Source organism: Stylophora pistillata, chromosome 8 (assembly GCF_964205215.1).
Source record: "Stylophora pistillata chromosome 8, jaStyPist1.2, whole genome shotgun sequence".
Lineage (NCBI taxonomy): Eukaryota > Metazoa > Cnidaria > Anthozoa > Scleractinia > Pocilloporidae > Stylophora > Stylophora pistillata.
Window position 1 is genome coordinate 4,230,722 of NC_142526.1, and position 12,488 is coordinate 4,243,209.

The 12,488-nt window shown below is 39.5% G+C and overlaps 1 protein-coding gene and 1 pseudogene across 3 annotated transcripts; both read left to right on the plus strand.

The window, feature by feature from the left end:
- The first annotated feature begins 280 nt into the window (after positions 1 to 280).
- On the plus strand, positions 281 to 5,665 carry LOC148724513 (uncharacterized). Of its 2 annotated transcripts, XM_088731583.1 has the most exons (4): positions 281 to 1,371; positions 2,098 to 2,354; positions 3,718 to 3,832; positions 3,941 to 5,665. In XM_088731583.1, exons 1-4 carry the CDS (start codon positions 1,305 to 1,307, stop codon positions 5,062 to 5,064), a joined length of 1,563 nt encoding a protein of 520 aa, XP_088587709.1. In that variant the 5' UTR covers positions 281 to 1,304; the 3' UTR covers positions 5,065 to 5,665. The 2 variants fall into 2 exon arrangements, with proteins under 2 accessions (XP_088587709.1, XP_088587708.1); XM_088731582.1 differs by having other exon boundaries at positions 292 to 1,371; positions 3,718 to 5,637.
- Positions 5,666 to 5,759: 94 nt separating this feature from the next.
- On the plus strand, positions 5,760 to 11,413 carry LOC148724514 (uncharacterized; annotated as a pseudogene). The gene is made up of 3 exons (XR_015991124.1): positions 5,760 to 7,366; positions 8,044 to 8,158; positions 8,402 to 11,413. The product of XR_015991124.1 is annotated as an uncharacterized LOC148724514 (transcript).
- The last annotated feature ends 1,075 nt before the right edge of the window (positions 11,414 to 12,488 follow it).

Below are 12,488 nucleotides of genomic sequence, written 5' to 3' on the forward strand. Positions count from 1 at the left end.
GGAAGTAGTTTTTGTAAAAGGAATTAAAAAGTTGACACCGGCTAAAAATATATTGTTCTGGACGTTTCGGCTAATACTCTTGCCTTCTTCAGCAAAGATAAAAAATGCAAATGTCCTGAACGGCGTCCTGCTTGGTTTAGGTACACGATGCGTGATAAAACTAAATCTGGAAGGGATTTTTTAAATGTAACAATAATCTCTAGAAAATTCTTAATGGCTCTAAAAATTCTTAAAGTTGTTGTATCAAAGGTATACAAAAACATTAAGATTTTTAAGAGAAATACATTTTTAGCCGGTGTCAACTTTTTAATTTTTTTTACTAGAATTTTTAACATGGCTGGCTACACACCAAATATTTTTTTACCAGAAAAAACATTCTGTTTTTATTTTCTATAGTGAAAGACCTCCTGGCCAGAAGAAACACTGGAAGACTAAATGTAGTATGTTTATTTTGTCGTTTCTGGAAGGAATTAATTTTCTCGCATCATTTAGTATTTTGTATTTAATTTTCTCTTTTACTTCGCAGCGATCGGCGTTAAGCTTGGCTAATTGGAGAAACTTTGGAGTCGAGATTAGGAAAATCGAGGTTCGAATTGTTTCGGGTCTTCTCGACTATCACATGAATGTTTTTATGGGTAGTTCAGTTAGGGTTTTGGCAATTGTTTTGAGGCTAACTTTGAGAATGTATTTTAAATTATCTGTTGGCCACAGTGCGAAGGAATTATCTCTGATGGAAAATAGAGATTTGTATCGCTTATCACCGATGATGTTTATTTCAATTTTTTTTTCTCAATATCTCTCTTTTTCAAGCAAAATTATAGGACATCCGCTTAGCTTAAGGCAACTGATGCATGCTAATATCGCCCTTCGCTTGAAGTTTCAAATACGTTGTCCTTAGAAAAGATCGAAAATTGTAGAGAACAAAGTCAAGAACTGAAATTCGCATTTCAATTACCAACATTTGTTTCGGGCCGTAAAAACAAGCCGCCCTCAAGCTGTGGGTAATTGGTCTTTTTTTTCCTTTCTTTGATTAGAAATTAGAAATTTCGCGAGCTTTTCAAAACTGGAAACCGCTCAGTCATACTTTAACCCTAATAGGTGAAGGTTTCTTTTCCCTTTAAATATTTGGTCACCTGAGACTGAAGGCAGATTCATTATTCTTTGTTTTCGAGAAAAGTCAATAAAAAGAACTGACCCATCTTGAGGAAAAATGGAACAAAGCCATTTTTTACATAGACAGCTGGTGGTGAGATGAATCAGTCAGTTCGGAACAAATCGTTTCAAAAACATAACTTAGAGGGATCATGGAGAAGTTTCAAGTTCTGTTCCTATTCACATTTTTGGGGAGAAATTGCTTGGCGTCGAGTAAAGGTGAGCTTGTGAGTCCAATGCTATGCGCAAATATTTGTAAATGCACGTAATTACAACTATACGTTTTGCTCGTCATTTCCGTTTTAATCCAAACTTGATCCTCCTTTTCAATTAATGGAGACTACACGTTATCTCAGCAAACTGCCTGTATGAGTAACTATTGATGAAAAAAGTCAATTACTTGCATAAGAACTGTTTGCAAAATGATGCAAAACAGTTTCTAGAATGATGAAAAAGAAGCTAGGGAACCTAACCACTTCGAATCGTCGCTTCCTCGTAAACTCAGAGTGATACAGGTTGACTGAAAGATCAACAATGCTGAAGAATTATTGGTCTGACAGGACGATCTGTTCCATTTCAGGGTTATCTAAACTCCCAGATCTTAGCTGTTGGGAATGAATAAGCTCGTTCTCTCGAGGAGAACGAGCTTATTTATTATAACCACCTTGTTCATAATCGATATCCACTCATTTATTACAACCACCCATTAAATTATTTTGGTGAAATTCTGAATTGTCTAAAAAGTCTAAGCCCTGAGAAATCGGCTCAGATGAGTCAGAGCTATGATGTCAATTCGAGAGCCAAAAGTTCTTCATCATTTGCTCGCCGAGCCGACTGAAAAATCTTTTATTGTTCTGCTTAACTTATAATTCATGAGGTAAGCTTGGCACACGCGCACGAGTGGTGCGATGTCTGACCAATAAGTCTTTATTCACTAATTTTTAGGGCACTGTCGAGAAGTTAAAATGAATCCTTCGATCCACGACTTCTACCTGGAAAATCACGTGTTCAGGAAACTGCAGATAGAATCAGCCAGCGCTTGTGAAGTGAACTGTTTTATGGATGCTGATTGCGTCTCGTGCAACCTTAGACAACCACAGTATCCAGACGGAAGGTATCTATGTGAACTGAGTAATTCTACCGACAAAATACATCCCTTGGATGTCAAATTCGAAGAAGGAGCTGTCTATAAATCATTTCAGGTAAGCCAGGTTGTATGTTCGCTAGTGTATTTACATATCATTAGACAGAATTTTCAGAGCTAAATATACCACAAAATACATGCCATGCCTTATACATGAAGCGTGACGTTTCGTACGATTTCACGTCTTGTCGTGCCACCCAATACCATCCCAGAAGTGTCATGTCACACGATTACAAATAATGTCATGCCATGTCATCTCATGTCACGCCACATTATATCATGTAATACGATATCGCATAAGGTTATTCCCTCTGTCCTCTTCTGTCACGCCACATGTTCATGTCACGCCACTTTATATCATGTAATACGATATCGCACAAGGTTGTTCCTTCTCTCCTCTTTTGTCACGCCACATGTTCATGTCACGCCACATTATATCATGTACTACGATATCGCATAAGGTTGTTCCTTCTGTCCTCTTTTGTCACGCCACATGTTCATGTCACGCCACATTATATCATGTAATAATATATCGCATAAGGTTGTTCCTTCTGTCCTCTTTTGTCACGCCACATGTTCATGTCACGCCACATTGTATCATGTAATACGATATCGCATAAAGTTGTTCCTTCTGTCCTCTTTTGTTACGCCACATGTTCATGTCACGCCACATTATGTCATGTAATATCATATCGCTTAAGTTGTTCCTTCTCTCCTGTTTTGTCATCTCATCCAATTTAAGATCATGATATCCTTTGCTATATTTGCGTGCGAGTCGTGTCATGTATCATCATCTTATGCCGTTTCATTTTTTCTCGTGTCATTTTTGTCATGTCACGTCACGGTATGTCACTTCTAATTTATTAGATTCGCCGACAAGCAGGGACACTGTAACAGCTTGCGCCAATCACAGTGGGCCCAGTAAACCCACCCGTCCCACCCCAGGGGAGGACATCTATCACACAGTAATCTCGTGTGTGGGAAATTAACGTCTCCTGCCCCCAACCATGAAGGACACGGGACCTCCCTTTATTCGTCCCTATCCGAGAAGTCTAGAATATCTAACCATTTTTTTATTTTATAGAAAGGTAGCAAATTCTTCTCAAATTCTTTTTAAATTCTCTTCTCACTAACGTCATGTTTTGCTATATTGCTACATGTTGGGTCATGTCATGCAATGCCATATTATTTGATGCACTCCATACATTGTCACCTCGTTCCATTTTGGATATGTCATGTCATGTTATACCATGTCGTCCAAGTCCATGTATAACATATTGCTATGCTTCATCGTGTAAACTCTTTGTGGGTGTAATGTCGAATAACAAACAGTTACTAGTAAGAACGGCAAATTAAGGACTATTCCTTATTGTTTCGTGCAATCTGAACCAATGCAAATAAAACCTTCTTGTATTTCACAGAACCTTTGTTCAAGTAATCCCTGTCCTGCGATCCATCGATGTCAAACAGGATTCGGCAGCAAAGGTTATCGCTGTGTTTGCAGCAATGGACTCTTTGGAAGAAACTGTACCGAAGGTATCTTGTATCAAAGGATCCACCTGTGTTTTACCATATTTTTCCCCTTATACAGGTTTAATATTCAATGTAATGTGTTTTATTTTTTTTTAATTGTGAAAATTATAGCACCTCCATCCGTGCAAGTGCTTCCTGATTTTATCGAGACTGAGGAAGGCAAAGAAGTCTTCATGATGTGTAATATTATCAGTACTCCTCCTCCACACTTAGTTAAGTGGAGCAGGTCTCAAGAAAGTCTTCCTTCCCAAAGAAGTATCGTCCGAGGAGTAAATCTAACTTTGGAAAACGTCACCAAACAAGATACTGGCTTATATGTGTGTGCTGCAACAAACATCTGGGGTGCAAAGTCATCCTCCACGCGACTTAAAGTCTATTCAGCTCTCAAGTTCATCGTCAAACCCTCGTTGAATGTAACAGTGAAGGCTGATGAAGTTCTTAGCCTTCCGTGTTCCGCTGAAAGCGATCTCACGCCAACGATGTCGTGGATGTATAAGGGGACCGTCTCGCTACCTCCTGATGCAAGAATTGGTTCCTCAAATAACTTGATCGTTTCCTCCGCCAATTTCACCCATGGTGGTACCTACACTTGCAGTGCGACTAATTCGCTCAATTTTATTCAAACGAGTGTCACCGTTTATGTTAAGTATCCTGAAACCTGCGCCAAAGTGAAGACAGACATCAGTGACGTGAGTGGCGATTACGTGATTGATCCTGACGGTGTTCTTGGCGAGGATCCATTTCCTGTTTACTGTAACATGACTGACAAAAGAGGTATTGGAGTGACAATTATCAGTCATGACAGTGAGGACAGATTCCACGTTAACGGAAGTGAATCAAATGGTGGCTACCGCCGTGACATTCAGTACTACGACAGCAGCCTCTCCCAAATCAAAGGATTGATAGAAACCTCAAATAGCTGCCAACAGTTCATTAAATATGAATGCCATAATGCTGCAATGCGTCTAGGTCGAATTAGTTGGTGGGTGTCACGTGACGGTGACAAAAAAGCTTACTGGGGAGGAGCTAGTGAAGGATGTGCATGTAACGTGACTAACACCTGTCCGACTCAAGAATGGCCTTGTAACTGTGACGCCAACGATGATGAATGGCGGGAGGACAGCGGTTTTTTGACCATCAAATCCGACCTTCCTGTTATTCAGTTGAGATTCGGTGACACTGGTGCGATTAACGAGGAAGGATATCACACACTTGGAAAACTGAAATGCTACTGACAAACTTGGCACTTGAACTTGATTGTTGAGAAAATAGATTTTCCCTCCGCCATGTTTTATAAGAAAGGGACTTCGTTGCGCGCAATGCGAGTGAATTGCACAACTCTATGAGTAAAGGACTGGAAAATGACAAACTGTTTTGTGAACATTTACAAAGATTATGACTCGTCCCATAAGCAGGGATGATAAATCAATTTAAGCAATTGTTTTTTTGTGATAGCTATACCTACACTGCATAGACACATGCAGTGTGTAAATATAATTAGGGACATAATTAACTTTAATAATTTTTTTGAGAGAGTTCTCTACGGCACAGCTAATATCGCATGTTTATTTACATGTTTAACAAAAACATTTCGTCCTCTATTGTATTTCACTATTTTACGTTCAACATCAACTCAGACTTCAAGCTGTGTTCGAAGTTCCACATTGTTATTCATGCAATTTCCAATCAAGTTACTTGAAGATTTTAGCCATGGTTTTCGCAACCAAAAAGCGTTTATTTGCTGTAAGTAAATGCCTTCATGCTCTTCTTGATTAAAATTAACTGTGTAACATTAATCTATAAAAGAAACCGAATATGGACTTCATTCTAACTTGGCAGCTGTTTTTCGCTAAAATCAACATACTGATTTATCTCAAGAAACCTTAAAAATTATTGAGGTGTTACAATGAAATTTTCCGTAATGTTTCCTTAACGGGAAATTGCTCAAGAATGCTTAGACGTGGTCGAGATATTTGCCTTTTTTCCAGCGATGTGTATTTTTCTCGAAAAAGGAAGTTATGAATACCAAAATCATCATAGAGGCAAGCGTCTTACTGCGACAACGAATGACTACTCCATAAATATTTCACAACTGGTTGAAAGGAGAACTGTCCAGAGCTAACACTTCTACCTTTTCATTTTGCCATTGCACGCACTGGCATAGAGGCAAACTCACAACACGAAGAGAAATGAAGTTCTCAACAATGAAATTATCGGTACTGCTTTTATCTTTAATTCTGACGTGTATCTATGCTGCATTCCAGCAAGGTGAGTAAAGTGGCATAAACACCACGCAAGGATTTAATTTTTTTTTCGAAACTACCCATCACAAATCTTGTTCGACTTCGCTGATCAGATTATTTGCCGGCTTAAATTCAGGCTGCCTAACGTTTCATCTTAAACGGCGTTCTAAAACGACCTTTCAATTTAACGTTTTAATGAGCCAGATTAATAATGATTTAAAAAAAAAATGATGTGTTCTTGAAAACAATTGCAACTAAGTTAGAATCGCTTTTAATTTAACGACTTTCAAAAATAGTTCATTTGTTTGTAGACCGTTTCAAAAGTAAGGACAGATTTCCTTGCCCTATCTTTGAGTTTAACTCCTAAAATTTTAGCGCTATTATATTTATGTGGCATGAAACGTAAAGGGAGAGGGGGCAGGGATGGCAGTCACATATTGCCCACGGTCTCCTCTCCCGCCTTCCCCAACCATAACTTCCTTTTATCGTACTTTATTGCGAAATACAGATTAATAATTCACGATTGTTCATATGATTGCGTTTCTCCCACGCTTTCCACTCAGTTCCTCACTGCTATGCCCTTCCATCTCCTTTTCTTCCAGGCTTTAAATTGTAACCCCCTACCCCATCACTGACAAATTTTTTCCTTTCAGACAGAAATCTTCTGTATGTGTAAGTTTTCTCTGCAACACGAAATGAAGCTGATTCAGAAAGCATGATCGCACGATGCCTATATGGAGATACGTTTTTAAAGTCAGGGACGTGGTTTAATGCTATTTCTGTTTAGACTTGTCCACCAGTGGTGGATTGATCTTTAAATTTGCAATTTTTTACTCTTTCTTTTCCACAGTACTTCCTATTTATTAATCCAAAACATAACATTTAGAAAACTTTGATATTCTTCATTCATTACTTCATAAAGTTCAACATTTGGAAAATGATATGTAACCGGCTCATGAGAGGGAGTTATAAGATTGATTATAATTGTAAGCTCTTCGAGACATTTGCAATCTGTTATCCCATCTTATTTTTTGTCTTAGACGAAGATTGTCGACAAGTGGAGATGAATCCGGCAGTCACGGGCTTCTTTCTAATTGGTCACGTGTTCAAGACCATGGAGACAGAATCAGCCAGTGCCTGCGAAGTAAATTGTTACGCGGAGAATAACTGTATATCATACAATCTAAAACCTCTTCCAGATGGGACATATTTGAGTGAATTGAGTGATTCCGATGATGTTGCTCATCCACTGAATATGAGATACAGAGAAGGAGCTATTTACAAATCATTTAAGGTGAGCCGCCGTTATTCGAACTCTGGGATGTAATTCGAGAAATTTCAGAGGAGAGTCCTGATAAAATGCAAGGCTCAGTTGTTCAAAGTGCGGATAACGTCATCCAACGGATGAAATGCTATCCAGCGGAAACGTTTTGACCAAAACCCACCATGCCGTCCCAGGGAAAGCAAGTTATTTAGTGGATAGCTTTGTCCAACTTGCAAACAACCGGGGCCAGGCATCGATGGGATTCGAACCCATACCTAATAGCAACTCCATTGCCTTTGTACTGAATTAAGGTTCATACCAAATCCACGTGGCAGGAAATTAATAGATAAAAGCGATAATGGAGTACGTGGATGTGAGGATAAAAATTCAATGCATTGATACATACGTGGATGCATAGGTGATAAATGCATTGATCCCTGCCTGCATCGGTGACGAAAGCACAGTTGACAGACGATTGCCTGGATAACTCGTTTAGCGACCTCCTGGATGTATGAATGCATAGATCCAAGGATGAGGATTGCATCTGCGGCTGAGTGTATGGACGCAATACATGCATGCAATTTAAATGCAAAAGTGCATAGATACATTGGTGTCAGTCGTGCATAAATGATTTTTGTATCAAAACCAAACACGCTTTGCGACCGTACCTTAGACCCAACAGCAGTAATTTATGCTTTATCTTACAGAACGTTTGTTTTAAAAAGCCTTGCCCAGTTGCCCAGAGTTGTCAAACTGGCTTTCCCCGTAAAGGTTATCATTGTGTGTGCAGGAATGGGCTGATGGGACAAAACTGTAATAAAGGTAAGTTGATCAACTGATTCGTCTATTTATTTATTTACAGCAAGTCTCCGCAGAGGTTGTTGAGAAGCAAACCAATTAGTACTTTGGTAGAGTACTGTACATCTTACGCTGTTGCTGGACAGTGAAAAACACCAGTAATGCCGGTAAAATTGAACAGAATAAGTCATTTGAATTGAAGCAATAGATGATTATTTTAGTTTCCGACTTTGCAATCTTTTTAAGAAATGCTGTTTTTGATTCCAGGACTTCCATCAGTACAAGTTCGTCTTGATAGAATCGAAACTGTGGAGGGTAGAAATGTTTCCATGACTTGTAACGCGACTGGTAATCCGTTGCCACATTCAGTTACATGGAGCAAGGCTCAAGGATTGCTGCCTACTTCAAGAAGCTTCGTAAATGGAGGAAGTCTAACCCTGTCGAACGTCTCTAAACAAAACAGTGGTTCCTATCTTTGTGCTGCCACAAACATTCGGGGCAGCAAATCATCTGCACTTCACCTCCAAGTGTATTCAACTCTCAAATTCACCATCAAGCCGCCGTCGAATGTAACAGTGAAGGCCGATGAAAGTCTCACGCTGCCTTGTTCTGCCTTTAGCGACCTGACACCAACGATGTCGTGGGTATTTAATGGCACCTCGTCATTACCCTCAGGCGTAGTTATTGATTCCTCCAATAACTTGACAGTTTCATCTGCTAACTTCACCCATAATGGTTCATACACTTGCCGTGCGTCTAATGCAGTCAGCTCAATTCAAACAAATGTCATTATTTATGTCAGTTACCCCGAAACCTGCACCAAAGTAAAGGTCAATATCAGCGACGTCAGTGGTATTGACTTCATTGATCCTGACGGTATTCTTGGTGAGAATCCATTTCCTGTTTTCTGTAACATGATTGACAAAGGTGGTGTTGGAGTGACAGTTGACAGTGATGACAGCGAGAACAGGACACATGTAGATGGTTTTGAGCCGGTTGGTTCATATTCCCTCGACATCGATTACAACCCCGTCAGCATTTCTCAATTGAAGGTTCTAAAATAACTTTCCACCAACTGTCAACAGTTCATCAAATACGAGTGCCTGGACTCTAGGATTAGAAGGAATGAATATGCATGGTGGGTGTCACGTGACGGTGAAGAAATGACCTACTTTGATGGGGCAAGTCCAGTATATGATGGCTGCGCTTGTGGAAAGAACGGCTCGTGTGTTAACCCATCGAGGGGCCTGTAACTGCGGTGGGAATAAACAAACTTGGCGGATGGACAGCGGTCTTCTAACAAACAAGTCCCACCTTTCCGTCATTCATTTGGGGTTTGGCGATACGGGACGCTATTATTACCAAGGTTTCTGTCCCGAAGAAGGATACCACACTTTGGGAAAATTAGAGTGCTATGGAATGAATTGAGCAGTAAACTGTCGTCACGCGGAAACGTAAGGGACGAAAAAATTGCTAATACTTCGCCTACGAGTCGTTTTCGTCAAATTCTCAGATCATTTCGCACACGTCTCAGGTCAGTTCGTTGACGTTTCATAGTTCGTTTAACAAACGTTTCAGGTCATTCACAAACGTCTCGTCTTTGTTTTGTCTTCTTCGTAGAAGTGACTAATAAAATCCTGTACAATCAACAGACGGTATAACGTTGGAATGTTGTCCTTGAGTAGCATAGTGTTATAAAGTCAGAATTGCAAATGAAATGAAGCCAGGTATGCTACGATCATTTAGTTTTCCAAGCTTTCGCCGATCTACGGCATCATCAGGGAGGAGTGTTCTGAACTCAAAGATCCTTAATTCTAACTTTTGTATTTACCCTGACTATATTTATTTTCTGCATAGACCTATTTCTACTGTATTTACATACCAGTCACTTTCCTGTCCTGTTGTCTGCTGAGCCTCTATCATCTAGCCTAACACCTCGCTTGATATACTCTTCACTTCAAAGATTCCATGTACATTCCCTGATGATGCCGTAGATCAGCGAAAGCTCGCAAAACTAAATTATCGTATGGCATACCTGGCCTCAATCGACTGACACGTCTAACTTCATACGGTACAACATTAGGGCTTATCCTGCACTGCCTGTTTTTTATAAGGGAACTCTTCGACTGCACGCTGTACGTGAGGCCTAGGTTGTCCATAAGTTTTCTTTTCCCTCTTCATCTTTTCATACGATCCATTAAGATTCCTGATCACTTCAAGTGCACCTCCGCCAATGTCATCTACTGTATAACTTGCACTTATTGCAAAAAGGTATCCATTGGCAAAACAAGAAGACGACTAGGTAACCGATTCCGAGAAAACTTTCGCGATGTAGAGAGGAGTGACAAGGACGCATCAAAACCAGTCGCTAGACACTTCAATCTTCCTAGTCATTCTAATCAGTGTATGGCAGTCTGCGGCCTTTCCTTACATTAAGGCAGCTCGGAAAGCTGCAAAACTCTTTAACAAAAGTTTGTCTTTGGAATCGGTACTCTTAATTCCATACGTATCAACGATACTTATGGAAGTATTCCACTGATTTATTCCTGTTTTTCTCGTAACCATGTTCCCACCTATAGCGTAGCGTAGCTCCACTTTCTGCATGTAAACACACACAATCCACAATTCCAACATTCGTCCTAACGAAAGGGCCAATGCTCGAAACGTCAGCTTTTAAACGCTTTACGGTGGCCAATTTGCAAAATCAACTCAGTTGATAAAATCAATTTACGCTATTTTTCCACCAGCGCAGTACCACAGTTTCTTAAGAAACTTACCCCTTTTATCAACTTTCAGTTTGTATTGAGACAACCTAACTCTGTCAAGACTGTTATACTTTAGCCAAAGGATCTATATGAGATGTCAGCGAAATGCTCCGAGACGTTGGCGAACTGTTCGTTAATATAACGAAACTACTCGTACACGAAACGACCGTTTCCCAGCGGACGACTGGGATGGACGTTACCACGGTTTTTAACTCTACCAATCACAATTTGGAGTGCACATCAATATAAATTCAAAGAAGGTTTTTTTTCCAATAGATAACTACTGTTTGACGGAGGAATAAATGAGTGATTAATGATAATAATTCTACTTATTTTGCGTAGAAATTTTGAGCGCAATGTAGATCATCGGGAAAAACAAACACAATATAGTTCAGAATTCTGATTCAAGTTAGCGTCATTTACTTAACTCGTTGTTATTATTTATTTTCGTGTTTTTTTTTTATGTTCAAGTTATCTTGTAAAAATGGATTTATATGCAGAAGAGAATATACTCTTGATATGCACCGGTGTACGATACGCATGTGATCACTCGTATCACAACTTTCTGTTCATTGTAGGCTACCCTTCTAGACTACCAATTTAGACTGTATGCGGCTCAGCCTGAACATATTAACCCTTTGAACGTTAGGAATGTCTAGCAGCTAATTTCTGCTTACAGTTTCAACCCTGACTCACACATGAAGGCCACGAGAATAATGGCAATAACAACTTACTTAAGAATCTCTTCATTTTTCAACAAACTCTCCTTGCCAGTGCCAGAGGAAATGAGTCGATAACAGTATGGAGAATATGCATACCGATGTTACGGTGTAAAATGCTCCCCTAAACTGTACTGTACTGTTCATATTATTACCTTAAGTGGGGCCGGGGTAACAAGAATTCCTCGGTTTTCCTATCGCTTTTCTTTTCGCCGTTCGTGTAAAATTATTTGGGTTAGGAATAGACAAAAAGGAATTGATTGTTCCCATCTCCCCCTCTTTCCCGAAGAAAAAAAAAAGGCCTCCACCCGTAAATCTTCGTTATGTAAACAGAGGTATGTTTTGAGAAGTACCTGACGATCAGACCCAGACATACGGAGCTCGGTCTTTCTCCGTAGCTGTACCAACTCTTTGAAGTTGCTTGCCATTAAAAATTAAAGTGTAAAAGGTTTTTTTTTTTAGGAAACTCGAAACATCAGTTATTAAGTTTATTGCATTGTTTTTTTCAGAGGTTATATATTTCTTTATTTCTTTCATCTGAAAAGTGCTCTGAGATTACGTACCTGTACCCCAAAAGAAGTTTTTACTATAATAATTATTATTGTTATACACCGAATTGAAATATGGCGTCTAATTTGAATTACCATCAATTGTAGACTTACTAGCCTCGTCTTCACGTGGAAACACAAAAGGATTATCACATGTGTGAGTGGCTAGTAAGTCCAGAACAATGGCAGTTGAAATTGGACGCCATATTTCGATTCGGTGTAGTATTATTACTATTATTTTTTATCATTACACGCGTTATTTTTTATTATTATACGCGTTATTTTTTATCATTACACGCGTCCCCCGCAACAAGCAGGTGAA